At 52.4% G+C, this 26751-nt stretch overlaps 1 protein-coding gene across 1 annotated transcript in view; it reads right to left on the bottom strand.

Moving 5' to 3' along the window:
• Positions 1 to 3064: 3064 nt before the first annotated feature.
• The window catches only part of MAML3 (mastermind like transcriptional coactivator 3), a 339406-nt gene continuing 315719 nt past the window's right edge, over positions 3065 to 26751 (bottom strand). Inside the window, exons 3-5 of the mRNA XM_037496361.2 lie at positions 14166 to 14468; positions 10771 to 10855; positions 3065 to 6511 (exon numbers count right to left, since the gene is read on the bottom strand). Of these exons, the coding sequence (XP_037352258.2) occupies positions 5514 to 6511; positions 10771 to 10855; positions 14166 to 14468 (1386 nt within the window). The 3' untranslated portion in view covers positions 3065 to 5513. The remainder of the gene's footprint in view (positions 6512 to 10770; positions 10856 to 14165; positions 14469 to 26751) is intronic.

The following is a 26751-nucleotide window of genomic DNA, read 5'->3' as shown; positions in this document are numbered from 1 at the left end:
TTTCTTGCACCTCCCGTGTCTGGTGGGGCCTGGGCTGGTGCCCTGCGCCTCCCGTGTCTGGCGGGGTTTAAGCAGGCGGCTGTGGTGACCTGGAGCACGGTCGTTGGCCGGCACCACACAGACAACCTCGGTTCACTTTCTTGCTCTGCAAAATGAGGTCGACCTCATCCTCTGCAGGGGCCTTATGGAAACGGCGTTTCGAGCATAGAGAACATATTTTAACATCACGAAAACAACACTGTCAGATTTCCCAGAGAAAGGCGCACGGCCTAGACTCCGGTGTGGGCATCTTTCAAAGCTGTTTATCAGCCGTGTGTGTGTGTGTGTGTGTGTGTGTGTGTACACAGGACATTACAAAGGCTGTGAATAATAAAGAGAAATAAAGGCCAGTAAGTACTCATGCTTCCAGAAGAGTAGGGGGGACCTGCGCCTACACCCCAAACAGCAGCGCTTCCAGTCCCAGGGCACACTGAGCGCACGTTGATCTGGGAATGGGGTGTTCAGATGCGAGTCCAATTCCCTCCTCGCCGAGAGTTTGACTCTGGACCAGGCACCTCATCAGCAGAGGTGGAGAGGCACAGAGGGCGGGGTCCAGAGCCTGGGGGGCTGACCTCTCCCTATACTCCCCAGACCTCTGCCTCAGTTTTCTCTTGGGTAAAGTGGGGCTAATACTCATCAGTGCCGTGATCCTCTGGTCTTTTCACTTTTTACTATTCCAAAGAGCTGGGGTGACTCGGGTGGTGACGTTGTGTTTCCTACATTGCAACAACACACAGCTTCGATCCCAAGGCACGGCCAGATAATCAGATCCTAGGAAAGTGGCAACAAAGCCCAACTTTCCAAATCTTACATTTGAGGATTTTCAAACAGTGTCTAGTTTGCTTCTAAATTGGAATTGTTTAAAGACGTAAATGATAAATACACAGAGTTTGAACAATGTACGCCGTCAGCAGCTTTGTGCTTTGAACCATCCGCATCACAGGAGCTGCTGCCTTGGTGTGGACTGTTGGCCCGAGGTGCCGCTTGCTTATTTCCGTTCCCTGACATGGCTCCAGGGAGCAAACCAGCTGGCCAGAGGACCGCGTTTCCGCTTTGCCGTATGCTCTGATGTGTATTAGTAAATTGATTTTATTTTTGGCAATTGGATTCATTGCCTCAAAAAGTCAATGTCATGAAAAAAGGGGCAGAGGAGAACTTTTCAGTGTCTTAAGAACCCTAAATACCCAATGGCGATGTGTGTGGTGGGGGGTCAATCCAGCCCTGGCTAGAAATAAACAGGGTGGCAGTCACTTGGGGTGATTTGAACACAGGGCAAAGGTGACCGTGTTGGGGGCCTCACGTTAACCGTGTCGGGTGCTGTAACGATACTGTGGTCAGGGAGGGGCAGCCTGGATCTTGGGGTTGTGAGTTGAGAGGAGGCTGGAGATGCACAAAAGACGTGTGTGAAGGAGGGAGGCCAAGTCTCAGCAGAGCTGAGACCTGGCCGGAGGGGCTGTCCTGTAGGCACGCTGCCTCCTCCGCCTTTTCTGGTTATTTGAAACTTTTCATGGCGTAAAGCTTCAAACCCTGAAGGAAGTGCAAACCTAGAACCGGGGTCTTGGCAGCTGTCTGGGTTGGGCACTGACTTGGGGTCCAGGTACGACCAGAGCCCGGCATTCGCCTGCCCCCAGCAGTCCTGGGGGTCGGGGCTTGGGCCCAGGCATGTGGTCGCTGCCTCCACCTGTTGCTTGCCGCGAGCCAGGAGTCGGGAGGCTGGTCCGCATGACACCAGCGAGGGAGCGGACTTTAGAACTTAACAACAAAAAGGAGAATAGAGGCGAGAACTGAAAGGGGAAAGCGAGAGAGAAAACAGGCAAGGAAGGAAACAGACAGGCCTCCTGGGGCTGGACGTGGCGGGTGTGGTGGAGACACGCTGCTAACGACAGCTACGGAGCCACCGTTCTCCACCCGTTTTCTCCAGAAGCATCTTCCGCGGGAGAACGCCACAGGCTGGGCAGCTCCTCCAGAGGGCCCGGCACCCCCCCCCCCCACCTGGGCTGAGTCTTCCTGGGGAGCGCAGGCTCGTGGTTTCCATTATCCCGGGAGGCGGCTCCTTTCCCTCTGAGGCCTCCCCCCCACCCCTTCCTGCCCAAGTGGTTCTGCTCCTGCCTGTGCATCCCGGGGTCTCGGCCCTGCCTGGGGCTCTCTCTGGGTGGTTTGTGGGGTGTCGGAATCACAGCCTATGTGAATTGGGGGCCTCCTCTTCCTCAGTCCATGCGTGCTTCCCTCAGGCTGTATGCGTTACAGTTCCCCCTTGTTTTAGGTCTGTCATTGATGACTTTTTCATGCTTTCATGGCCCCTATATCTGCTCAACCCAGTTTGGAAATGTGCTGCTTCCTGACGCTTCTAACTCTTCTTGGTGGGAGTCCAGGGCCAGGGCTCCGGCGGGGGTGGGGTGGGTGGGGGGGCTCGGCCTCGGCGCAGGATTCCTGAGCAAAGGGCCCCGGGGAGCGGGGAGACAGGAGAGGAGCCCCCAGGAGGGAGAAGGCAAGAAGCCCAGCAAGGGGCAACTTCTGGCCAAGCCCCAGCCTCTCAGGACCCTGCGGAGGGCCGGGCACCCCACCCTGGGGTGAGCGTTCTGGGCTTTCCCGCTCCCGGCTAAGGTCAACCTGGGGACCTTCAACATCTCACACTTTCGGCGGTGCGGAGCCAGGCCTGCCTGCCCCCCTCAAAGCCGCGCGCCTGGGCTGGGGGAGCGGGCACAGGGGTTGTGCATGGACAGTGTCCACTGCGGGGTGGGAGACGGCCGCATCACTGCCCCCCATACAGTCCCTGGTTTTTCTTTTTTGAATACAAGATTGTGTATCAGTTTTCCAAGTCCTCTGAACGCACCGGTTGGAAGTTGGATCGTTACGGTCCTGAAGCTGCACGAGGACCTCAGCGTGTCCCTTTCATGCCGACTCTCCTCTTCCCACCGCCACGTCCTTCTGACCGCAGGCCTGGGAAGCTTTCGTTGTGAGGCTGAATTCAAAAGGCTGGGGATGGCTGAGGGATCGCAACTGTTAAATAAACATTTAAATAATGATATCAAAATGTTGCGACAAGAACTGCAGTTAATCAATGAAAACCCGGGCATGAGATGTCTGCGTAATTAAGGCTGGAGAACCAGCGATAACCCTCAAATGAACTCTACTTTGGATAGCTTCAGATAAGGATCTTTTATTGTTTTTTTTTCTTTAAAAGTGGTATGTCAACATCACTTCATCTCTACATTTCAGAATTCTGTACATTTCTTAAAAGGAAATAAGCAATGCTCAATGTACAAAATAAAAACAGAAAACTAGAAAATCTGAATAAAATGGAGCAAGTTGCCGTCGGTCATACAGTACAAATTAGTAATTAGATGTCTCCTGAAGTGCAATACCACTGCTGTGATGATGAGTTAAGGAAGGAAATAAAAATACTCTATTTTTAAACAAACAGTATATATATATTTATATGTATATTTTTTACAGATAGTAGACCCAGTGATATCTGCAGTATTGTAAAAACTTATTTACAAATAACTTTTTTTTCGACATTACATATACATCAGCACCATAGAAAAAACAAAACCAAAACAAAAACAACCTTATTAAAATCTACCTCTTCCTAGAGTTGGTCCCAGTATGAAGCACTTGGAGGAAGCTTTTGAAAGATAGCGGAGCCCCCTCCCGCTCCATCGGCCACCTCCAGTTTCTCATCATTGCTTTTATCTTTATTTCCTGCACCTTTCAGAAAAAGGTAATGACGTAGTCTGTGTCTTCACTTTTCTTTTTTGGTTTTCTTCTGCTCCCCTGGTGGCAGCGCCCCCCGCAGGGAGTCACCTGCCACCAGCTCTTCCCAGCGGCAGCCGCGCCGCTGCCCGCTGCACCTGCCTGGCCTCCTCTGCCCTCGCTCAGGAGACCTATAACCTTGGGACATGGCGGGCAGGTCAAGGCAGTGTCTGCCTGTCCCCGGCCCCCTCCCTCACCCCCCCCTTTCCATCCCAACACCCCTTCTTGGGACTTTCCCAGAGAGGAGGCCAGGCCGGCGTTGAGGCCGGGCTCTGGCGTGGTGGGTCGTGTGATGGGAGGGGCAGGGAGAGGAAGTGACTCCGCTCAGGACAGTCGACACCCCACGGGACGGGACGGGACAGGAGGCCAGGACGAGATGGCCTCGCTGATTATGGGATCAGGGCACGGAGGTTGGTCCCAGCCGACGGATTTTGCTTTAGGTGGATTTGAGTGAGTTCCAGAGAGAACAGCTGTCCTTGAAGCTCTGCAGCGGACTGCTTGGCCCCTCCGTGTCTGCCTCCTGTTCATCGTCAAAATGTGTAGGTGAAGCGACTGACTGGTCAGTTCTGCCCCTCTCTCCGGGCTTTAGATTTGTCTCTCCATGGAAGGGTGAGGCTGATTTTGGGTTGTCCAAGGAGATCCAGAGCCTGAGACCCCAGCAGGACCCCGGGCGGCTCCGTGTTAATCCTCCACGCGCACCAGAGCCGCCTGCCGAGCTCCAGGTGGGTGCGATTCACTCAGCTTTGCCCGATCCTGAAAGACAACCCAGCGCTGCCTTTGCGTCTCCCGCCTTGTCTAAGTTCTTCTTGCATTTATTCTGGCCCTGCCCAGGCTCCCTAAAGACAAAGGCTTCATCTCTTCTTGGATAGTCTGTGAGGAAAGTGCAGGCCGTGGGGCTGGAGGGGAAGGGAGGGGCAGCCAGGCTGGCACACCTGGCCGGGAACTCGGCCCCGCGGCCTCAGTCTTGGATGCCACGGCCAGGTGCGGCAGCAGAGTCCCGGCCCCGGGGGCTCCAGCCCCATCCCAAGTGAGGGCCGCTGTGGTCCCTCTTGCAGGGCCTCCCGGACTGCTGGACGGACCCTTCTCCAAGCCTTCTTGGTTCTCCTCGTGAAGGGTCATTGCACGGCAGCAGATGGGCCTCAAGGAGCCTTTGCTGTGTCCCCGTGACATGTCCTGCTCTTCGTGTCGACCCTTCAAACAGCGCAGCGGCCACGCAGCCCGACGCGGCTCCTGCCCGAGCCGAGCGCCTCGCGGACCCACAGTGCGCTGGCCCGCTACCCGCCAGCAGCCACGGTGCGGCTCTGGGGGTCCGGGGCTCTGTCTCTTATGTCTCCAAACCTGCGGTCTCCGGCCCTGGGCCAGGAGGGGCTGCCGGTCCCGGCTGCACAGCAGTCCCCTGGCCGGAGCAGCTCACGCTGGGCCCGGTGGCCCCAGGGCGCGCCTGGCAGAGGGGCTTCACTCGGTGCCCCACCTGCCCTGGGGCGGCCCCCTCTCTGGCAGCAGGGTCTGCACGGCGTCTGGACGGTGGCGGTGTGAGAATCAGGTGGAAGGAGGCCCACAGGGCGGTGGATCGGCGCCTGTCTTCCCGTCAGCCAGCTGTAGTTTTGCTCAGTTTACGTGGGTCAAAAAAACAAAAAAACAAGGATGGGTGACATCCTGTTTCTTTTTGTGGTTTAAGCTTTGACCACCGGAATCGTGGCTCTGGGGGTTCCCCGTGACTAGGGGTTTCCAAACAATTCGTCCAGCTCCTGCATCCACTCGTCGCCCTGCCCCCCTTTGATGATGGAGTCCACCAGGTCGGTGCTGTCCGGGAGCCCCGGGAAGGCAGCCCCGGCGGCTTCGCCGCTGTAGCCGTAGGACAAATCCGGGGGCGGATTCCGTTCGTAGCCTTGGCTCTGGCTGTTCGTGGCAAAGCTGCCGCCGGGCATCTGCTGCTGTGCTGGGGCCTGGCTGAACGCTGGCATGCCAGGGATGCCCTGGCTCAGGCCAGACATGACCATGGGCCGGGCCTGGCCGGCGCCTGGCTGCCCTGGGAGCGGGGGCATCATCTGCCGGCCCATGGCGGCCGGATTGAGGGTTCTCACTGCGCCCGTGTTAGCATCCACCACCTGGCTCAGGCCCTGCGGGAAGTGCTGCTTGCTCAGCCGTGGCTGGCCAGCCGCAAGTGGGTAGCTGGCACCATTGTTGAATGCCCCCAGCTCTCCACTAGTCCTCCCGGGCAGCCCCTGCAGGCCCCTCTGCGGCCAGCTCTGTGCGCCCTGCTGCACCGCTCCCATGAGGTTCTGCAGCCTCGGTGGGCCCTGGGGTCTCGGCAAGGCCTGGCCCACTGGCCCTTTCATTTGCTGGTGCTGCTGGGGGATGGCCGAGTTCACCAGCATGCTCTGCCCAAAACCACTGACCATCCCGACCCCCTGCCCAGAGGCAGGCGGCCTCGGCCCCGGGGCGGGGTTGTGTGCCATGCTCAGGCCGCTTTGGTTTGGGTGCTGCAGCATTTGGGTCATGCCTGTGCTCATACTGTACACTCCTGGCTGGCTGGTAGGGGTGGAGCTGTAAGGGGCCAGGCCCATCTCCGACGGGGCAGCTGCCGTGGCCACTGTCCCTGGGTTCTGGGAGGGACCCATTCCCATCATGCCTGCGTTCTGGGCCATCAACCGCGAATTCCTCATATTCTGAAGGGCTGCTTGGCTTCTCACGGCCGCGATGTCCTGGGGAGAACCTGCCGGGAGCAAAGCACAGGCAGGGTCATCGTCTCGACAAGCATGCGCCTCAGCAAGGGGCTGGATTCTTTTATACGACAGAAACTACTCAAAAAATAAAGTCTGCATAAAAGCGATTTTTTTTTCTGTTTATAACATAAGCTGATTGTGAAAACTGAAAAATACCGAAATGCATGAAGATAGAAATTAGAATCGCTGGAATTCCACCATCTAAAGATTGGCCACTGCTGACCATCGTTTACCTATAATGGACATGCACAAAGTTAGGATACACTGTGCACTCACTGCTGTGGTTGGATTCTCCCACTTGCTCTACACCCTGATTTTATTTTTATTCGCATTTCAGAGGCAAATTGTTTCTCACTCTTTTTGATATGCTGCCATCCTCAGCCAATAAGACAGCAATTTCCTTAGAGGTGAGAGGGAATTCACCTCCTGGGCCAAATTAAGGCAAAACGGTTGATCACTTTGCATATTCTATTTGTGAAGTGGAACACGGTTCAGTGGAGAATACTGTCAATAAAGACCATTAGACTAATTTCCCTTAAGACTTGAGTAGGATTGGAGAGGTTAAAGGCCATTGCTTCTGCTAAGAAGCTCTTTCGACAGATGGGATATTTTTTGGATCCACTCTGCAGACTTCCACATGCTCCAGATTGTCTGCATCATAACATGTCAGGGTAGCCTGGCCGGTTTCCTGAGCTCAAAAAAGAAATCATCCTGCTACTTGCTACTTGGCAGTGAACTTCATGCATGTCTCCAGTGAAGTCCACTCCTTCCAAATGACGCCTGCTTTTGGGGGTTTGCTACCATGGTTTTACTGTTTAAGAGCGTTCTGCTCAACTCTAAATAGGCAGGAGACTGAGTCCTTTTTTACACATTCCCGGGAAATTTCCTGATCAGCCAGGAGAAGAGAAATGCCACTCTCAGCACCCCAGTCAATGCTGTAAGGGCCGGGGGTTGCACACGCATGGATTTTTCTATATCCTTGCTGATGATTAAGTCTGTGAGAAAAAGAAAAATAGCTTCTCCATGGATGTTCAGAAAAGCTGCAGCTTGGGAGCCAGTCCTGATCGTAAGCAAATTTGATCCCACGTGTGACCGGCTGAGAAACCAGATGACGCTGAGGGAGTTTGCTCAACTTGGCACCTGGCAGGTAAGTGAAGTCTGTTTGTGTTTCCCTGATGGGGTTATTGATTTCTGGACAGCAAATGCATCTCCATATTTTCTTTAAGAAAGAAAATTATAGGAATTCTCATTATTATTTTTATGGCTTGAGGTCAGTATTAAGCTGCGTGGAAAAACAAAATGGCGCTATGGGGAAACTGGAATGATGACGCAGGGATTTCCAGAGTTGTTTTGGGTTTTTTGGTTGATTTAAGCTTAATTATATTGAAGTGATTCTTAAAAATCAAAAGTTCCTGATCAAACACTGAATGGTCATATATACTGCAGCTTGTAATCTTCGTATGAAGTTCTGTGATCTTAACAAGCTAAATTTGTATCAATCACGTGGCCAATCTGATCAATGGTGGTAAAGTGGGTTATTGAATTATTAAAAACTGAAGGGAAAATATTGCTGACTCAGCGACTGATTAGCGAGACCCAAATTACAGAGACTGGGCTGCAGGAAACAGATGAGAGCCGTTCCTATTTGGGGCATTTTTGTTGTAGGTTTGTATGGGGTAAGTTGAGGGGCTGGTATTGTCTGGAGGAATTTTGTGAATGAGAAATAGGTTCCTTTTTTTAAAGAACTGAACTACTGTGAAGCTTTTTAGAGATACTGAAACATTATTCCATCAACCTTTATTTTTACGTAGTGTAAACGATTGACGGGGGTGTAATTCTGATGGGGGGAAGGGCACTTAAAAATCATTATTTTCAAACTATGAGACACTCAAAAGCCTTTCATAATTTTCTTGCCTTCAATAACTTAAAATATACACAAGAAAAAAAATTCCAATGTTAAAACAGTCTTCCTTTTTTTCTTTTTGTCTAAAACATACTATGGTGAGATGCTACAGTCAAATTAATTTTCTTGTTTGCTGGTTAATATCACAACACCACAGTCAATCTATATTCAAATAGAGGTTATTGATAATATGCAATTTATTTCTTGGAAGGGTCCATGTTCTACTTTTACTCACAAGAGCCTGTGTTGATGAAAAGTAAGCATCCCCAGAGGCTTGGAACATTGCCCAGAGGTTCAGAACGCAAGAAAGAGGGTCCTTTAAGCCTTGGGAGTGCGTGAGGGTGAGACCACCACAGGTTCTTGTTTAAGTTATTCTAACAGAACTTCTCTCCTAGGAGGACATTTCCTCCCTGTCCACTGGCTATTCTCTGCAGCAAAGCATCTGCTCCTTGTTCATATTTGGGGCTGTTAGGAAACATGGGGCTGTGATATTGGGGTGTTAGGAAAACACTGAAAATTGTAAAAAATTTATTAACCAGTTCGAGGACCCTATAATGTTGCTGGTGGTTTAGTTTAAGAGCAGCTACATTTTCAGTTTGATTACCCAAGATTTGGGTTTTTAGAAATGGTCTAGAGTAGAATTTTTAAATTGGACCCAAAGTATTCAAAGTAACTCATACTATAGAAGAATTATTAAATTTTGGTGGGTCCCTTTATTCTAAAAATAAAATAAATGCGATGAATCTAGAAAACCCCAGAGACACGCTGCCAGGTTGATCAGATTTGATGTTTTTAATTTGTTCATAATGTAAAGCACCTGTTCTCAAAGTGTGGCCCTCCCCCACCTCTAGACTCAGGAACTCCGGCGAACTTAGTAGAAATGGAAATTCTTGGCTCAGAAACTCTGGGGTGGGTTGGGAATCGGGCTGTATCTTAGCAAGTTCTGTGGGTGACCCTGATACAGGTTAAGGTCTGAGACTGCAGGTATGAGGAGCGCTGGGTCTGTAACAAAAACTACTTCCAACCACTGACAGTGAGAAAGGCAAGTCTTCAAAGGACGCTGCCTAATTTAGCCACAGATGCCTGCGGACGCTTGATTCCTTTTGCCCCATCCCTGGGTCAAGTTCAAAGCCCCAGGGTGGAAGGAAGTGGCTCCAACTGGAGCCTAGTTTTGTTTCGGGCAAGCCTCAGGGGAGCTGGCAGCGAACACCCACAGCCTCAGGCCCCCCAGACACGGCTCTCGGAGCGTGAGCTGGCCCATGAGCATGGCGGCTCATAGCAGGAACCAAAGTCCTCGTTTTCACCTCCCTGGTCGTTTCTACTGTATTTCATTTAAAAAGTGTTGGCTGTGGTCCACTCAGCTGTCTTCACCACCTCCTTGCGCGTTGCAACCCAGAGACTGAAAAACAGGGTTTTTCAGATCATGAATTTTTCACCCAAAGCCCACGAAGGAGGGCAAGGCTAGTGACAGGACACTCAGAGCCTCATGTGCTTATATGTCATGCATATTTTTTACAAGGAGCTTCATTGCTTCAGGCAGATTCTTTACCCTTGAGAAGTTGGGGTGCACAGATGACAAGGATGGCGGAGGTAGGATTTCCAGTGCTAGGTGATGCCTGTAAATCCCTGAAAACTCGCCTGGATGAGATGGAAGGGTCCCCTCAGGCTCACCCCCGACAAGAGCCTCAAGGGCTCTCTCTGGTGCAGACAGGAGGGTATGATACTCAGTGGAGCTTCTACTCTCAAAGGCAGACAATGCTGGGCGTGCGGTGCGCCAGGGGCCCCCCAGGGGTCATGGTTTGGGATTTTCTCCTCTGGCGGCGGGATGGAGACACTCCAGTCACACTCCAGGCCCTGTTTGTGCTCACATGCAGCCAGATTCTTCAGCCCAGCGCTGGCGGCTGGAAGTGCGGGCTCTGACCAGCTGACTGGCGGGGACTGGCAAGTAAGGTGCGGGGCAGGATTGTCCTCGCTGCGTCACCCGGGTGACCTAAAGCTGCGGCGACCAGGGTGTCCTTCCTGGTGGTTCACTACTGAAATGCTCGTGTAATCTGGTAAAGAACAACCGCCCCGGGTTCAGGCCCACTCCTTCCTGGCCCACCAGGACCCCAACCCCACCCTGGGGCCCGGCGACCAAGGAGGGACCACCCAGCATGGCAGGGGCCTCCAGCATGTGTTCTGATTGGTTGATACTCTTGTTCTTAAATATTCTGAATATTTAAGGCACACACGAGTGCGCACTCACACACACACACGTACACAGCGTGTGAGGGCACGTCACTGGCTGCACACCCGTGTCCGTGCCCAGCTGCGGGGCAGAAGGCGGACGAGGTGCCCGGGCCTTACCTTGGAACTGGTTGACCTGCTGCACCGGGTAGGGGTTCCGCTGCGGCTGCAGGTGCTGCCGGGGCAGGTGAGGCTGCTGCAGCTGCTGGAAAGACAGAGGCAGAGGGCAGAGGTGAGGGGCAGCAGGAGGCCAGGCTGGGAGCAGCGTTATACAAAATGAAAGTGTGTACTAAGGAGCAAGTGCATCGGGCCGTGCACAGAAAGCTGGCGGGTTTTCGTAAAATGAACACAGTCCAGGGACCCCGCGCACAGCTCTGGAGCAGACAGCCCCGGAGCCCCTCAGCCCCCTGAGCCATGAAGCTGCCCAACTGCTGCAAAGGGGTGGTGTGACCTTGGCCTGTCCTCAGCCTCCTCCGGCAGCTGCTGAATATTCATGACGCGCCTCCCGAGGGCTGCGGAGACCTCACCCCGCGGCCCTGCTCTGCGGAGTGTTCATTATAAAAATAACACACATTGACCACTTCGTCACACAAGTGTTTATTTCTATTTTCTGTCTCTCTTTTTCCCCCCGAGCCGCTCTATAATTTTCTTTCTTTTTTCCCCTATTTCTCCACCAGGCCAGCCAGCCTCTGGCAACCAGATAAAAGAGCAGCCTCGGCCGCTCGCCCCATCCTGCGGTGCCCACCAGTGCGTTTTGCACAAACTGTTGAAATTAATTAATTGTGCAGACAATGGGGAGACCAGAAGCTAAATGTTTAGGCGGCCATAGATGGGCGTGACTGACAGGAAGCTGAGGACTTAAAGGCTTCTAAACTCCCCATGTTATGTCGGAACTGAACTGTCCCACCAACAACTGGGGATAAGCTCGGATGGCCCGCTAGGGCCGGGCCGCAGCAGTCCTGGGGGTTTCTGCCTAGCTCGGTGTCCTCCCATAAATCACCTATTGTCTGCGGCCTCAGTTTCCTCATCTGTAAAGTAAAGGGACCTTGAGATCTCTGATGTTTCCTGCAGGTGTGAAATTCAGGCACCTCTGGGGATGGAGGAGAGGCGCTGGCCTTTGAGGTTGATCCCCTTTCAACCTGCTCTGCTCCGATTTCCCAGGCCACCCGGCATCATCTTAAAGTTCCCAATCATTTTAAAGGGTCTGCAGCGCCCACATCCCTCTGTTTCCCCGCCCATGTCCTTCCAGAAACCCGTGTTTCCAATTTGCTTTTTTCAAAACTGAAGGCTTTCGAAGCTGCTGCAAAGACCAAGGAGCTTGGCAGGGTGTTGAGAGGACAGTCCTTCCCTGGACAGACCGTGGACAGTCTCCCTCTGGCCCCACCCCCGAGGGCCTGTCCCCGGGCACCGGTGAGGGGACATGCAGTGTCATCTCTCGGGTCACGTTGGGCAGGTGGGAGGACAGGCCCATACACCTGTGCAGTTCCTGCAGCCCTGGGTCCCGTGTGACCCTTACAGCAGCGACGGCTGGGAAGTGGTGACCCCTAACCTGGCAGGTGAAGAGTGAGGGTAAGTGGCTTTTCTAGAAATTGTGCCAAGAGCAAAGGTCTGGTACTTTCTGAGCTGGCGGGTGATCTTCCCCTGGCCCCTCGCCGTCTCCTGGTACAACTGCCAAGGAATTACAGGACATGTCTGCAGCTTCCTCTTTTCCCACCTTTTCCAAGGAGCGCTGTATTTCTGTGTGTCCTGAGGTGGGGGTCCTGAGGCAGCCCCATTCTCTCACCTCCTACTCTGGGGTCATCCTGTGGCCACTTCTGGGATCTGAAGGCCCCCCGTTCTTTTACTTCTTAGTTGGGGTGTCAGAGGCAGCTTTCTCCTCTCTCTGCTCCCTCCTCATCCCAGTGCCTGCTGACCTCATGGAGGGGGCTGCCTGTCAGCCTGCCCCCCACCCCTGTGGTCACGGCACAGGTGCCACAGGCCACCCCCGGGGTCTCGGCACACCTGACGTTTCCCGGGATCAGCTGTGGCGAGGCTTCACCCAGCCCTCGTCCCCTCAGCAGCCCATTTATCACAGCCCGAGAGACACGAGCGAGGTTCCCTGTCACACACCTTATGCGGGGTGAGAGGGACAAGGTTTGTTTGTACAAGAGCTGCCAGGCGGCTGACTGACCTCGGTAAGAAGGGAGATAATTACACAGCTGTTCAGGAACAAAAGCAAAAAAATCGAACACAGAGTGAGCTGTGCGCGCTGTCTAATTCTTCTCTTAGGGGAATGACTGGTGTCCCCGTCATGCTGGCCTTGCTAGTGGGGGCCTCCACCTGCCTGCGTCCCCCATTGTGTCTTGTAACCATGTGGTGGAGGAGGCTTGTACATTGCCAGAATTCTGATTCCGTTAGGAACATTCTAGAAGGATAGCTGTGGAGGCAGATCTGTTGGGCTTTGAGTCTCCTACTATTCCTTCCACCTGCTATAAAGAAAGCACGAGATGCCCTGTATAGACCCCCCAGAAATCCTCTAGGGATCTGTGGGCACGCTCTCAGGCCTTCCTGAAATAACACTAAATCAGGCACAGACCTCACAGCCCCGGGAAGGCTTCCTTTCAAAGCTGGAGGAATTACATGGCACGGGTGGACGAAGACACCAGGATAAAGCTTTGTTTGGGTTGGGTCTTTTTCTCTCTTTCTTTTTTTTTTTAGAGTTATTTATTTATACGTACAAGAACCTGGGCACAGGCAGATGCACGGGAGGGTGAGAGGATTCACCAGAGACAGAGCGGGGAGCAGAACAGGCAGACTGACGAACTACATTGCTGAAGGGAGCAGCGGGCACGACAGGAGAGGTCTGCGGTGCCATGTGGGTAGCTTGCCGGCCGGCTGGGATGGAACCAGAGCTGCAGAGGCTGCGGACAGCCTCGCAGCGTGGCGCTCAACCGCCTGTGCCACCAGGGGAGGCCTGGGTTGGGTCTTCTTTTAAAGATTTCCTGGGCTGCTGTAAAAGCTGGTAGGGATTCCCCTAAGTTGGCAACCGCTCTGTGGCCCTGACTGAGGTTTCCAGGTAGTTTGAGGGGCCTGCTCTCCTGCTACTGTTCCTGCCCATTGTTCATGACTAAGTCTGTGGAATTCTCAACCCTCCTCCTGAGACTGCCCTCTAAGAAACAAGATTCTCTGAATTATTTTCTCTTTTTCTTCATGCTAGAAATATTAAAAGAATGTCAGCCAGTCCCCACCCCTGCCCCCACGCTGATTTCGCAGACCCAGTTCCAGAAACCAGAAGAAAAGGGGTGAATTGAAAAAATGTCTCTGGCAAATGGGCCTTCAAGCTGATGGCTGCAGTCGGTCTTTTAAGAACGAACGCATTCATTCTAAGAAAAAGCCTAACTCATTGAAAGGTCTGAGTCCTGCAGGTCTTCTGTGCTCCTGGAAAATGCCAGGCCGTGAATATTCTGAAGCAGCGGATGAACAAGGCTCCCTCCCCGACCCCGGGTGCTGAAGGGGTGCACTGCACCGTGGGTTACCTGCTCCACCAGAAGCTGCTGCTGCTGCTGCTGCTGCTGCTGTTGTTGCTGCTGCTGCTGCTGCTGCTGCTGTTGCTGCTGTTGCTGCTGCTGCCTTTGCTCCCGTAGGAACTGCTGCTTCTGTTGCTCCATCAGCTGGGCCCGCTGGTCGATGAGCATCTGTTTCATGATGGCGGCCTGCGGCTGGCTGCCCAGAAAGCTGGGGCCTGCAGGGCCCGCTCCCGAGACCATGCCGCCTGAGCCAGGGGGCACGGAGGACGGCATGGGGCCCGTAGTCCGAGGGAGCCCCACTGGGTGCTGCTCCTGGAGGGACAGGAAGAGAAGAGAATGCAGCTGCTGAACATCTGAAGAGAAACAGGACAGGGAACTGGCCGAGGCCTGGGCTTGTGGGCCGGTGGTGCCGAGTGCCACGGGTTATATTTCATGACAAACCTGGTGGACCACAGTGGGACTGAGAGGCCATGCGGGACAGACATGGAGCGTGGCCGGGAAGCCGGAGCCCAAGTTAGCCTGTTCTGGATGGGACCGGCAGAGAGACCAGGAGTGGGTTTTCAGCTCCCATCTCTTTGTTCCTCCAAAGCCCAGGAGTAAGTCCTCAGGCTCACTCTAAGTCTGGAAACTTAGTCCTTATTGCCTACCTGGACAAAATGCAATTCTTGGCTAGCAGGACACACATTCTAGAAGCCTCCTGGACGTGATTAATTGACAGATGTGCTATTTGGTGGAATTCTAATAAATCGCAACATTTGAAAGCTTTGATTATATTAAAAAAAAGTCCTCCCAGTGCGAGTTATTGACGGTGGGACACACAATCTCCCAACATCTTTGAACACAGAAGTGAGTCTTGTATGTCTGGGGTAACTGAAATGTGGAAGGGTTAAACCGGGTTTCTTGAATCTGTAATTGTGTCAATCAGTCAAAAAATGGCAACTTTTAAAGTAGTGGAGACCTTCTCATACCCAGCCCCAGTGGCTAGCTGGAGAATGTGCACGGAGGAGAGTCTGTAACGAATGGACAGTGTAGCCCACGAGGGAAAAAAGTTGCTGGGAAGGGGAGGGTGTGGCCCAAGGATTCAGTTTCCAGTCATTTCCTTTCTGGTTCATTCTGCCAAGCACACCTGGTAGTGGCAGGAATTGTCTGAACTTTCTGCAGAAATATTTCTTTTCATTCGTTCAAGTTTCAAATAACTTCTCTGAGCACAGAGGAGCTGGTGTCTGACACACACACAAATGGGCTGATGTGTAAGGACACACTCAGGCCTGCTGGGGCGACATGAGGTGGCATCAATAGGAAATGAACGTGAATGACGAGGGTTATTTAACAAGTGGTTTAATCCAAACTGGATTTTAATATTTCTCCTCTGCTACTGCTTTAACATAGATTTAGTCAACCACGCTTGCTCTTTCCTCTGCAGACATACAGTTGAGTTTGATCTCAGTCTCTTCTAGAGACACAGACCAGGATTGGATTCCCCATAGCCAGGGCGGCCACACCCCGGACCCTAGTGTGGGACTGGGCCTTGCACACAGCCCTTCCAGCTGCGCGGCCCCTGGATGTCTTCGGTGCTCCTCTTCCCTGGCTCCACCCAAACAAAACAAAGCAAGCAACACCACCCCACCAAAGCCCAGCACTCCTCCGGGAAACAGCGTTTGATGAGTGTAGAACCTGGGCGGGGGCACATGGATAGAAAATGAAAGAACTGGAACACTGACCGGGGTGTAAACTCAGTATTTGCCCCTCACCTCCAGCCCTTCCTAGAACACGGGCACGAGCAAGAGTGCCCGAGAGCTGCTGGAGACCAGACAGTTGGCCCTGGTCAGTGCTCACGTTCTGTTTCTTCAGCACGAGGTACATTGCAGAAGTTACTGTGTTTTCTCTCCAAATTACTAGGCGGAGATTACTGGCAGTCACCAGGGGGAGAGCTATCAAGTTCTTATGTTACCAAAAGGCCTTATATGCAAACATGCCGGCATGCCGTGTGCAACACAAAATTTGATTTTATGACTGGCCCACAAAGGCTCAAGCTGTTTTAGCATCTTCCCTTTCCCCTTCATCCAGCAGGTTCTTGAATAACAGTTTTGTGATAACATCGATGAGAAAAAAAAATGTCAGCCGACATAGAACTCAATCTGTGGTCAGAGGACTGGTTTCGTCATCCACCGCTTCACTCACAGCCGTGCTTTCCCAGAACCTATGAACAGGCGTTAACAGACACTGGGCGAGGCTGCTGAATTTGCTGTTTCCCAAGCACTTGCTCCAAGGGATAAAGCTGCTTCTTGTCACCTTTAGAGACAAACGCTGATTGACTTAACACTTTAAGCAGTTCGCAGTGAGGACCAGCTCACCGATGAGCAGAAATACAGCTATACGGCTATGTGTGTTTCAGGAGATTCCAGTTTCCAGTTTTGATAAAGAGAGTTGCAAAGAAAAGGGGACCTATGGGAAGATAAGGTTTTCTTCGGCTTGATTTGATGAGTGGGCTGGCCGGCCTGTGCGCCCAGGGCCCCGTGTTCCTGTCCCAAGGGAGCGCCCCAGAACTGGGTGCGTGCCCAGAGGGTAAGCGGTGATGCGTGGCCTGCCCTGCCTTTTCTCTACCAAAAAGAAAGCGAGAGGCTTGTGAGAAGATGCTGGTGCATGTAAGTGCTTCAGGCCGCTTCTTCCTGGGGCCAAAGGGAAGACAGAAAACAGAAAACCCATTTCCCCAAGCGCGTCCCTCTGCCAGGTCCTGGCGGCTGGTTTCTCACTGAAGACCTGAAGACAGAGGTGTTGGGTAAGGCGCCTGCTAAGGAGTGCCCCCCACCCCGAAACACCCGCGGATCCGTGATGATAACACCTTCAGGGCTTCCCCAACAAGCTTCTCCAAATTTGAGGGTGCAGTGGCACCTGCAGCCCCAGCCTCGGGGGTGCATTCGAGTGTACTGCCAAGTGCAAAGCGCACCCAGACACCTGCCTTCCAAATGGAGCGGGCGGAGGCCATTAACAGGTTCACATTACAAGAGGCTTTTAACCTGCAGCCTAGGAGGCCGTAATGAGCAGTGTCTCTGCCCAGTTTCAGGACTTCAAGCCCCCGCTCTTGCTTCTCAGGCGGACACACACTGGGTGTGCAATTACGGGAAAGCGGCCGAGCTTTCTTCACCAGAAGTGTAAAGCTGGCAGCCAAACGATGCAGTATTTTTAGTTTTAATTACTGGTTCCCCATTCCACCCCCGGCACAACCACCACCCCTGCTCCAGGCTCCACCTCCAAGGCTCTTCCCCAAGGGGCTGGCTACCCCGCTTCCTCCTCCCCAAGCGCTCTCACCTGCCAGTGAAATAAAGGGGTGTGTGTGTGGTGGGGGAGCAAAACCAGCCAAGCCCTTGGACAAATCTTCTCCCTCCAGAGAAAAGATCTCTGCCATCTTCCAAGGGCTGGAGAGAGGTAGGAGGTGCCAAGGACACCCTCCCTCCCTCCCCAAAGAGGCAGTTTTCTACTTCAAAAAACAGCTGTGGCACAAACACCCCCCAGGAGCCGCCAGCTGTTTATAAATCTGCGCGCGGGGAAACTGTCTCAGTGTTTCCACGAACAGGAGTCGTGTTCGGGGCGCGGGGCCGGGGCTGCGGGCGGCCCCCGAAGCGCGCGGCTTCCTTGGAAAGTGGGGCTCACAAAAGGCTGCGGGGGGCGGCGGTGATGCCGGGGGCGGGGGGGCGGGCGCGACTGACTTGGGGTGCCCGTGGGGGGACGCGGGCGCGGCGGCTGCTGTTCCCCGCGGCCCCGGCAGATGGTGGTGTGCGCCCGCGCCGCGCCCGCGCGCAGATGGCTCAATCAGGACTCGGGGGCCCCCCCCGCCCCCCGCCCCCCGCCCCCCGCCCCCCGCCGGCCGGGGCCGCGCGCCGGGCCGGGCAGTCAAGTGTCCGCGGCCGCAGGTAGCCTGGCAACTGCGCGCGCCGAGCCGAGCAGATGGCGCCGCGCGCCTGATGGACACCACACTCGGCAGCCCAGACAATCCGGGAATTCCCTGGTGACTCGCGGCCTCTTTACACAAAATGAGCTCTCGCTCCGCGGCCGCGCATCTCGGGGTGCGTCCCCGCCCCCCGCCGACGCCGCCTGGGTTCTTATTACCGCCTCGTCGCCGGCTCCAGGGGGGGCGCGCGGGGTGGCGAGGGCTGGGGCTGGAGGGACGCGCGGGGCCCGCGGAGGGGTGGGGGGCGCGGGGCGAGCCCGGGCCGGGGGCGCCGAGCTGGGCGCCCGCTCCGGCTGCACAAAGCCGCGCGCGCGGGGAGGCGGCGCTGCCGGGCGAGCCCCGGGGCCGGCTGTGCCCTCGCGCGCGGCCTCGAGCCGCCGAAATGGAATTTAGGGTTTTACTAAGAAGCCCCTGCGGCGCAGTCTGGCCTCTCCACGCGGCCTGTGTGCTTCCAGGTCCTCGGGGACGTCAGGGGGGGCCGTGCGCCCCGCCGGGCCGAGGTGCCTCCGGGTGGGCGCAGGGAACCGAACAAAGAAATGCCGGGCGGTACGCGTGGGGAGGACCCCACTGGGTCACTGCGCTTGGGGGCCGGAGGGGGTGCATGCTCCCTTCCCCCCAACCGTGAGAACCGGTGGCCTGGAAGGAGCGGGGCGTGGGGTGGGGTTGGGGGTGCTGCTTGCGGTAGGGAAAAGTGAAAAAGCGGTCAATACCCCAAGCAACAAGGGTGTCCTGGAAACAGGTCTGTGCACACACTGAACAGGGTCAAGTAATTAAAAACAACCACCACCACCCGGCTCTCCAGCGGGAATGGATGTTGCCTAGATCTGTATGTCAGGAGGCTCCTGTGTGTCCAGCCTCTCTATCCAGGGGTTTCTCCTGCAAAGGTTCTGTTTAAGCGTCAAGTTTCAGAAGGAGGAAGCCTATTCACAGGTGGAAGCTACCATTTCACGGACATCACACTTGCTGGTATGGGGGTGCACCGGTGGCCGGAGGAGGACCCACCGCCCACCCCTTCCCTGGGCTGGCTGCAGGCGGCGGGCAGAGCTGGCACTGTCAGGTCAGGGAAGCCATGTGACTGCTCCCCCCCATCCCTCCACGTGAAAGTCATACTTAAAAGACTCCTTCACACTGGAGATAAAAGTTAATGACGCTGTACAGAAAGGAAATGCCTAAGAAGATGTGGAAACCTCCCCTATCCCCAGTGTGGGCTGCTAGGAAGTAGAGCTGCAGATCCGGGGTTCTCAAAGTGCGCTTCTTTGGCCAGCAGCATTGGCACCAGCCGGAGCTTGTTAGAAATGCAAATTCCCAGGACGCACTTCGGAAGCTCTAGGGATTTTTGAAAGCCCCCCAGGCCATGACTGTCGCCATGCTGGACAGTTTGAGGGCCATGGGGCCGAGTCCTGTTTCTAGGCACTGCCTACAAGCTGGAGCATCTGAGCGCTCCGCTGGTGTGTGGCGGCAAACCCAGCACTCCCCAGAGCAGGTCAGCGCTCTAAGTGGCTGAGGTGTCTACTGCAACTCCTGCATTTGGGGCGGAAACTCTCCAGGTGTTCAGAGCAATTGCATTGCTCTGGCAATGCAAACCCAAGAATTCTGAAAGAAGCCCATGGCCAGGATTCTTCCAGAAAGTGAGTACTCCAGTTGCAACTCTGCTATGGTGGCCGGGTGTTGTCCAGCTGAGCTAGGAAGGGGTGAGGCTGGTGGTGCCCGAGCTCAGGGAGCACCAGACGCACCAGACTTCCTGTCCTCTGGTCCGCCCCATGGAAAGCTGTGATTTGAGGCAAGCCCCGCTTCTGGCTGGAAAGGTTCTTTAAACATGGAAAAGACCAGAGGGGATAACTTCTGGGCCGCCTAATGTTTGTCAAACGCTCCGCTAGGTGCTCTCACCTGCACAAGGAAACTCATTTTGCTGATGAAAAGTCCCCAAGTCTCTTGAGAGGCGGGGTAGCTTGTCTGATACGGCACAGTGGCGGGGGTGTTTCTGGGGTCCTGCTTTCCCACTGAGTATTACATGCACCTAAACTGAGCAGATCACCCAAGAGGATTCTGGAGTAAAAAACGGGGAAGGGTGCAGAGGGAGAGGAATGAGCACAGACTACAAAGAGAGAAATTCTATTGGGATCGAGGATGAAACTGAAAGAACACAAAAGTATACATCACTTTCGGTGTGTTGCCTGATACCCCAAGTTAGGGTGCTGCTGTGGTCCCCACTCTGATATTTAAGGAAAGGCCATTTGATTAGACTGTTCAACCGTGAGTGGAAGAAACAAAATAAAACCTTAGAGTTGCCTTTGAAGCTGATCAAGTGTCAGGCAGAAGCTCGGCTTCAGCCGGGTGGCGTCTTTCACCCAGTCTTTGTCCAGCACCATTTCTCACCGTGGGTCTGGCGCGTTGGCTCCCAGTAAATTCACAGCAGAGGCTACCCCTCCGCGCCCCTCTCTTTCAGCAGATTAGTAAAGAGGTTGGATAAAAAGGTTGGTTTTATCATGCGTGGCCCCAACAGGATGAAGTTTTGAGGCAGCGCATCAGTTTAGGAAGCTCGCCGCTGAACGGGCGGCATCTCACGCCCAGGGTGAGGTCTGCTCCGCGGGCCAGCCACGGTCTGGGTCCAGCGAGTGAGCAGGACGGTTCCCACCGCGAGGCCCAAGGCCAGGCGGAGACTGGGCTCCATGCTGGGCCCGGGGACCGCATACCCTAAGCAAATACCAAAGAGCTTCTCATTCTGTTGCTGCTACACCCTCTCGGTCACAAAGTTCGAGAAAGTCAGGGAGTTGTCTGGTTCCCGTTTAGCTCCGAAAACAACAAGGCCAAGACTTTCATCGTGATTTCCTTTCTAGGTTGCTTAGCCATTCATGCGACTATTTAAAAAAATATCTTTTGCTGATTTCCTCCCTGATCGCTGGGAAAATCTGAAAACGCCGATTAAGCATATAAAGAAAAAAAGGGCAATGTTCACTTTCAACATTGCAATATTATAACTCTAAATGTTTTTGGATGTCCTTCCAGCCAACCCCCCTCCCCACCCCCCACCCATACAGGAATGTACTGTCCACGCTCATGTTCCTGGTGCTGGAAAGTTCCAGCTGCCCAGACGCTGACAAGTTATGAGTTTCTGGCCGGGGGAGGCCCTGACGGCGTCATCCCAGGTCTGCAGCTCTCGCAGGTCCTCCAGCAGCCAGCGCAGAATAAATATTTGCTGAACTGAACTGACTAATTGGCTATGATGATTTCTCCCCTAAACCAGTATCACGTATGAGTGGGGAGGAGAAGGAGGGATGGGCCTGTCATGGATGGCGTCTCCCAGCTGGCGCGTGGGGCCTCGTCCAGGAGGGGAGAAAGCGTGGACACAGGCGTGCAGTGCAGGACACTGGCAAGCCAGCACGGCGAGGCCAGGCTTTCAAGGACTGTCTTGGGGGAAAAGCAACACAAATACCACATGTGCTTATCAGTGCTTTGAACCTACTTACAAAGATCCTTTCACTGGAAACACAACTTTGAGAGTTATGCTTTTCATTTGCCTTTGATGTAAATTAGAGAGTGCTCTTGAGCCTGTGATGAATGCCACCACCACAGCAACACTAAATTGGTTAAAAGTTCATTAGTGTGCAACAATAGGAGCTGATTAAATAAATTATGGTACATCCATATCATGAATACTAGGCAGCCAATAAAAATCCTGCCTTCTCAGACTAATCACATAGAAGAAAGCTTACAATGTATAGTTAAAGGCGGGGGGAGCAGTTTCTAAAACCGCAGTCACAGAATAATCCTGTTAGATAGGATTATAATTGATTGATTTTTAAAGTTTTATACTCTTTCAAATTCTCTATTGTGAACCCACTACTTCAGTACATATTATTAAAAAAACAACTGGTGCTCTAAAAAATTAAATCTCTTCCATTGACACCAAGGAGGTCATTTGCTTATTTTCAAGGGACTCCAAAATTCTGGCAAGGGGTGAGGCTCCCCGAATTTCCTGGGTAGCTGATTGCCGCTCTCCAGAGTGGGGGGCCTCCTGTGAGGACGCAGCCAACAAGGGAGCCGGGGTGCGAGCACCTGACTGTGGCAGGAGCAGGGAGGCTTCACAGCCGAGTCTTGGGTGGTTCAGGTGGACAGGAGCCCAGGGACGGCGTGGTGACCCACTTGACTACTTCATACCCTGACAATCCACCTCTAAGAACTCACCCCATGGAAAGAATCACAGCTTTATGCAAAGATTGGTCTTGAATAGCTCGAATGATTTAGAGTAGCAAACAGTCAAAGACCTCTGAAGAGCTGACATAAGTGGAGCCATTTTAAAATGGAGTCAGGGCTATTTTAGAGGAATTATCTTACATGGGCCAGCCTGAGAGCCAACAGTCTAAGAAGCCAGCAGCAGGAGGGAGACGATCTGAAGGACACGAGTGGCCCTTTCCCAACGTGAACCTGTGACCCTCCCCTGGACACTCCCCCCGACTAGTCCCTGACCTGTGAGCTCACCCTTCTTTCTCTGTCCCTAAGAAGACTCTTCAGGACACATTGCATTTCTCCTTGAACCTGTGCTCTCTAAATTGCAATTCCTTGATCCCAAAGAAGCCCACTTTGCCCGCTGATGAATTTTTAGGTTAAGAAACCTAGATGGATTATTGAAGAAAAGGGGCGGAGCAACATGGCGGCGAGGAGACTCTGCGAGTAAGATGAGTAAGATCTCCCATTAAAAAAAAGTTAATAGGGAGGAAAAGCGGCAGGTCCCAGTGAGAACTGGGACACGGAAGATAAACGGGTGACGCCAGCAAACTACCCAAAGAAGAAAGTGGCCATAAAAGAGGACTAGAAGGGAGGGAAGCGCAGAACCCTGCTCCCCTCCCCCGCCCACAGAGGCGGCACTCTCCGACCGCAGAGAGGAGGAAACAACAAACCAAAACGGCCAACAAGAAAAACGGACACAGCAAGCGGGACTGGGAGTGGAAAGGAACTATTGCAGCCACCACACCCCGTGAACGGGAGCTGAGGCGAACCCTGCAGGATCCGCCGCGGAGGTGAACTCCAGGCGCCATTAAAGAGAGCCCCGCCCCCCAGGAGGAGACCAGCCCCAGCACACAGCCCCGGCCGCCCGGTAAGCCTGCGCGGAAAGTGGCGCGGATCCAGACCGGATCGCAGCTGCCCAGGTCCCCGCGCCTGCGACCTAGGCTTGCGGGGAGACGGCGGAGGCCCTCCCTGAGTGAGCAGGAACAAGGCGCCCAGGCAGGGGAGCGGGATTCAAAAGGCGCCATTCCCGCGCCACTGATCTGGGCTACAGCCCGCGTCCTGGAACTGAGGGCTTTGGAACTGAGACCCGGGGCACGAAATTAGGGGCGTGGGTTCCCCACGACGGTGGGGCACAAGGCAGACACAGCACCCCAAAGCCGTTGAGGTGTACCCTACCATCCCCACTCTGCTCCCTGTCCCACGGGGTGGAAAATCAGCTCCCCAAGGGCTCTAGGAGAGATCTCTGGCGCCACCTAGCGACTTGACCCCAGCACAGGCTACTGAAGGAGCTAGTGGCCAGCTGGGGAGTTAGCCCACACCTGGCTCCTTCCGAACAAGTAGTCTGAGCCCACAGGGAGAGCGAGCACCCACAGCCGGGGCAGACCAGGCGCGCAGAAGAGTGTGCCTGAGACCAGACGCGCAGGGAGTGTGTCCCACATCACCATTTTAGAACAGGGACATTTCTTCAGTAAAGACTACCTGCAGAAGGCTTCCTCAGGAGCCAGAGGTGAGCGGGGGAAGTTCGCCCACGCCAGACCCCCTCTGGCCTGCAGTCCAAGCCCAGAGGGGAGCAGGAACCCACCGCCGGGGCAGACCAGGCGCACAGGGGAGTGTGTCCCCACATCGGCATTTTAGAACAGGGACCTTTCTCCATTAAAGGCTGCTTGAAACTGACAGATGACTCCTGGAAGAACCAGAGGGGAACAGAGAAGCCCACCCAAGATGCCGGCCAGTCCCAACAACACAGTGTCCCAACGCATACGGCAAATTAGAAAACAGACAGTAGGGAGGAGAAGAACCACACGCAACCTAGCAACTCTCCAGAGAAAAAGCACACCACAAAAAGAAAGCCAGCCCCCAGATTGCAAAGACAATAACTTGGAAGAATTTCTGAGCCTTCCAGAAAGAGAATTTAAAATTGCCGTGATTAAAAAACTGACAGAAGTCATAAAGGAAAACAATGATAAGGGAAAAATAATCAACGATCAGAAGAATGCAATTGAGTCCCTAGAGAGGGAAAACAATGGTCAGAAGAAAGAAATTGAGTCCCTAAAGAGGGAAGTAAAAGAAATGCAGGAGATCAAAGAATTAATGGAAGAACTAAAGAATTCTGGGAAAAGCAATGAAAGCAGAATAGATGAAATGGAAGAACGAATAAGTAATCTTGAAGACACAGAAATAAAAAGAACCAAAACAGAAAAGGAAAGAGAAGTACGAAGGAAAAAGAACGAAGAAAGACTTCGGGAACTATCTGACTCCATGAGGAAAGGAAATATAAGAGTTATAGGAATACCAGAAGGAGAGGAGAGAGATGTAGGAACAGAGAAAATATTCAAAGAGATAATTGAAGAGAACTTCCCAAATGTGAAGAAGGAACTGAAAATTGATATACAAGAAGCAAGAAGAACACCAAACTTCCACGACGAAAGGAAAAATACAGCAAGACACATAATAGTAAAGCTCCCAAGAATCCAGGACAAGGAAAAAATAATGAAGCTGGCAAGAGGGAAGAAACAGATAACATTCAAAGGAAAACCAATCAGGCTGACATCAGACTTCTCTGAAGAAACACTACGGGCAAGGAGAGAGTGGAGGGACATAGTCAACAGACTCCAAGAAAACAGATGCCAACCAAGAATACTCTATCCCGCAAAGCTCTCCTTCCTCTTTGAAGAAAGAATATGGACCTTCCCAGACAAACAGAAACTCCGGAATTTCATTGCAACTAAACCCCCACTCCAAAAAATACTACAAGGAGTCCTAAAGCCAGAACCTCAGAGGGACGAATAACAATGAAAGAAGGCCAAAAAAAAAAAGAATAAATAAAATCAAAGGAAAGACAAACACAATGGCAAATACAGATGTTAACATATCAATATTAACTCTAAATGTAAATGGACTAAACTCTTCAATAAAAAGACACAGAGTGGCAGCCTGGATTAAGAAACAAAACCCAACCTTTTGCTGTCTCCAGGAAACACATTTAGCTACAAAAGATAAAAATAGGCTCAAAGTTAAAGGATGGAAAACAATACTACAAGCAAATGGACCAAAAAAGAAAGCAGGAACAGCTATACTTATATCAGATAAAACAGATTTCAAACTCAAAAAGATAAAAAGAGACCCCAATGGTCACTACATTATGATCAAGGGGACATTACTTCAAGAAGAAATAACACTCATTAACATATACTCACCAAACGAAGGGGCACCAAAATATATCAGACAACTGTTGTCCTCTCTGAAAACAGACATCAGAGAAAACACATACGTAGTGGGAGACTTCAACACACCACTATCAACAATGGATAGATCAACAAGACAAAAAATAAGTAAAGAAACCAAAGCTCTAAATAAGGACCTAGAGCAATTAGGCTTAACAGACATCTATAGAACACTAAACCCCAAAAAAACGGAGTACACATTTTTCTCAAGCGCACACGGATCATTCTCCAGGATCGATCACATACTGGGGCACAAGACAAACATCAACAGATACACCAAGATTGAAATCATATCAACCATCTTTTCTGACCATGAAGGCATCAAACTAGAAATAAACCATAAAAAGAAGGCAAGGAACTTTCCTACCTCATGGAGATTAAAAACCACACTACTGGAAGACCATTGGACTAATGAGGAGATCAAAGAAGAAATTAAAAAATTTTTTGAATTGAACGACAAGGAGGACACTAATATCCTAAATGTATGGGATGCAGCAAAAGCAGTAATAAGAGGAAAATATATAGCAATAGAAGCTCACATCAAGAAACAAGAAAGAACGCAAAGAAACAACCTCATCTCGAAGCTCAAAGATCTAGAAAAAGAACAACAAAAAAACCCCAAAACCAGTAGAAGAAAAGAAATAATAAAACCAAAGCAGAAATAAATGAAATTGAAACTAAAAAAACAATCCAAAAGATCAATGAAACCAAGAGCTGGTTTTTTGAAAAAATCAATAAAATAGACAAACCCTAGCCAGGCTCACAAAGGAAAAAAGGGAGAAAGCACAAATAAACAGGATCATCAATGAAAGAGGAGAAATCACAACGGACACAGCAGAAATCAAAGAATAATCAGTAACTACTATGAACAGTTATATGGAAACAAGTTTAACAATCTAGAGGAGATGGACAAATTCCTACAACTCTACAATCACCCAAAGCTAGATAAAGAAGAAATAGAACACCTAAACAGACCAATTACAATTAGCGAAATTGAAATGGTAATAAAAAACCTCCCCAAAAACAAAAGCCCAGGACCTGATGGATTTACAAATGAATTCTACCAAACATTCAGAGACGAATTAGTGCCTATCCTTCACAAACTCTTCCAAAAAATTGAGAAGGAAGGGACAATACCAACACGTTTTATGAAGCCAACATTACACTAATACCAAAACCGAACAAGGACAACACA

Source organism: Talpa occidentalis, unplaced genomic scaffold (assembly GCF_014898055.3).
Source record: "Talpa occidentalis isolate TD23 unplaced genomic scaffold, MPIMG_talOcc4v2.1 talOcc4.8, whole genome shotgun sequence".
Lineage (NCBI taxonomy): Eukaryota > Metazoa > Chordata > Mammalia > Eulipotyphla > Talpidae > Talpa > Talpa occidentalis.
Note: the sequence above shows the minus strand (reverse complement) of the source record. Positions and strands in the feature narration are given on the sequence as shown.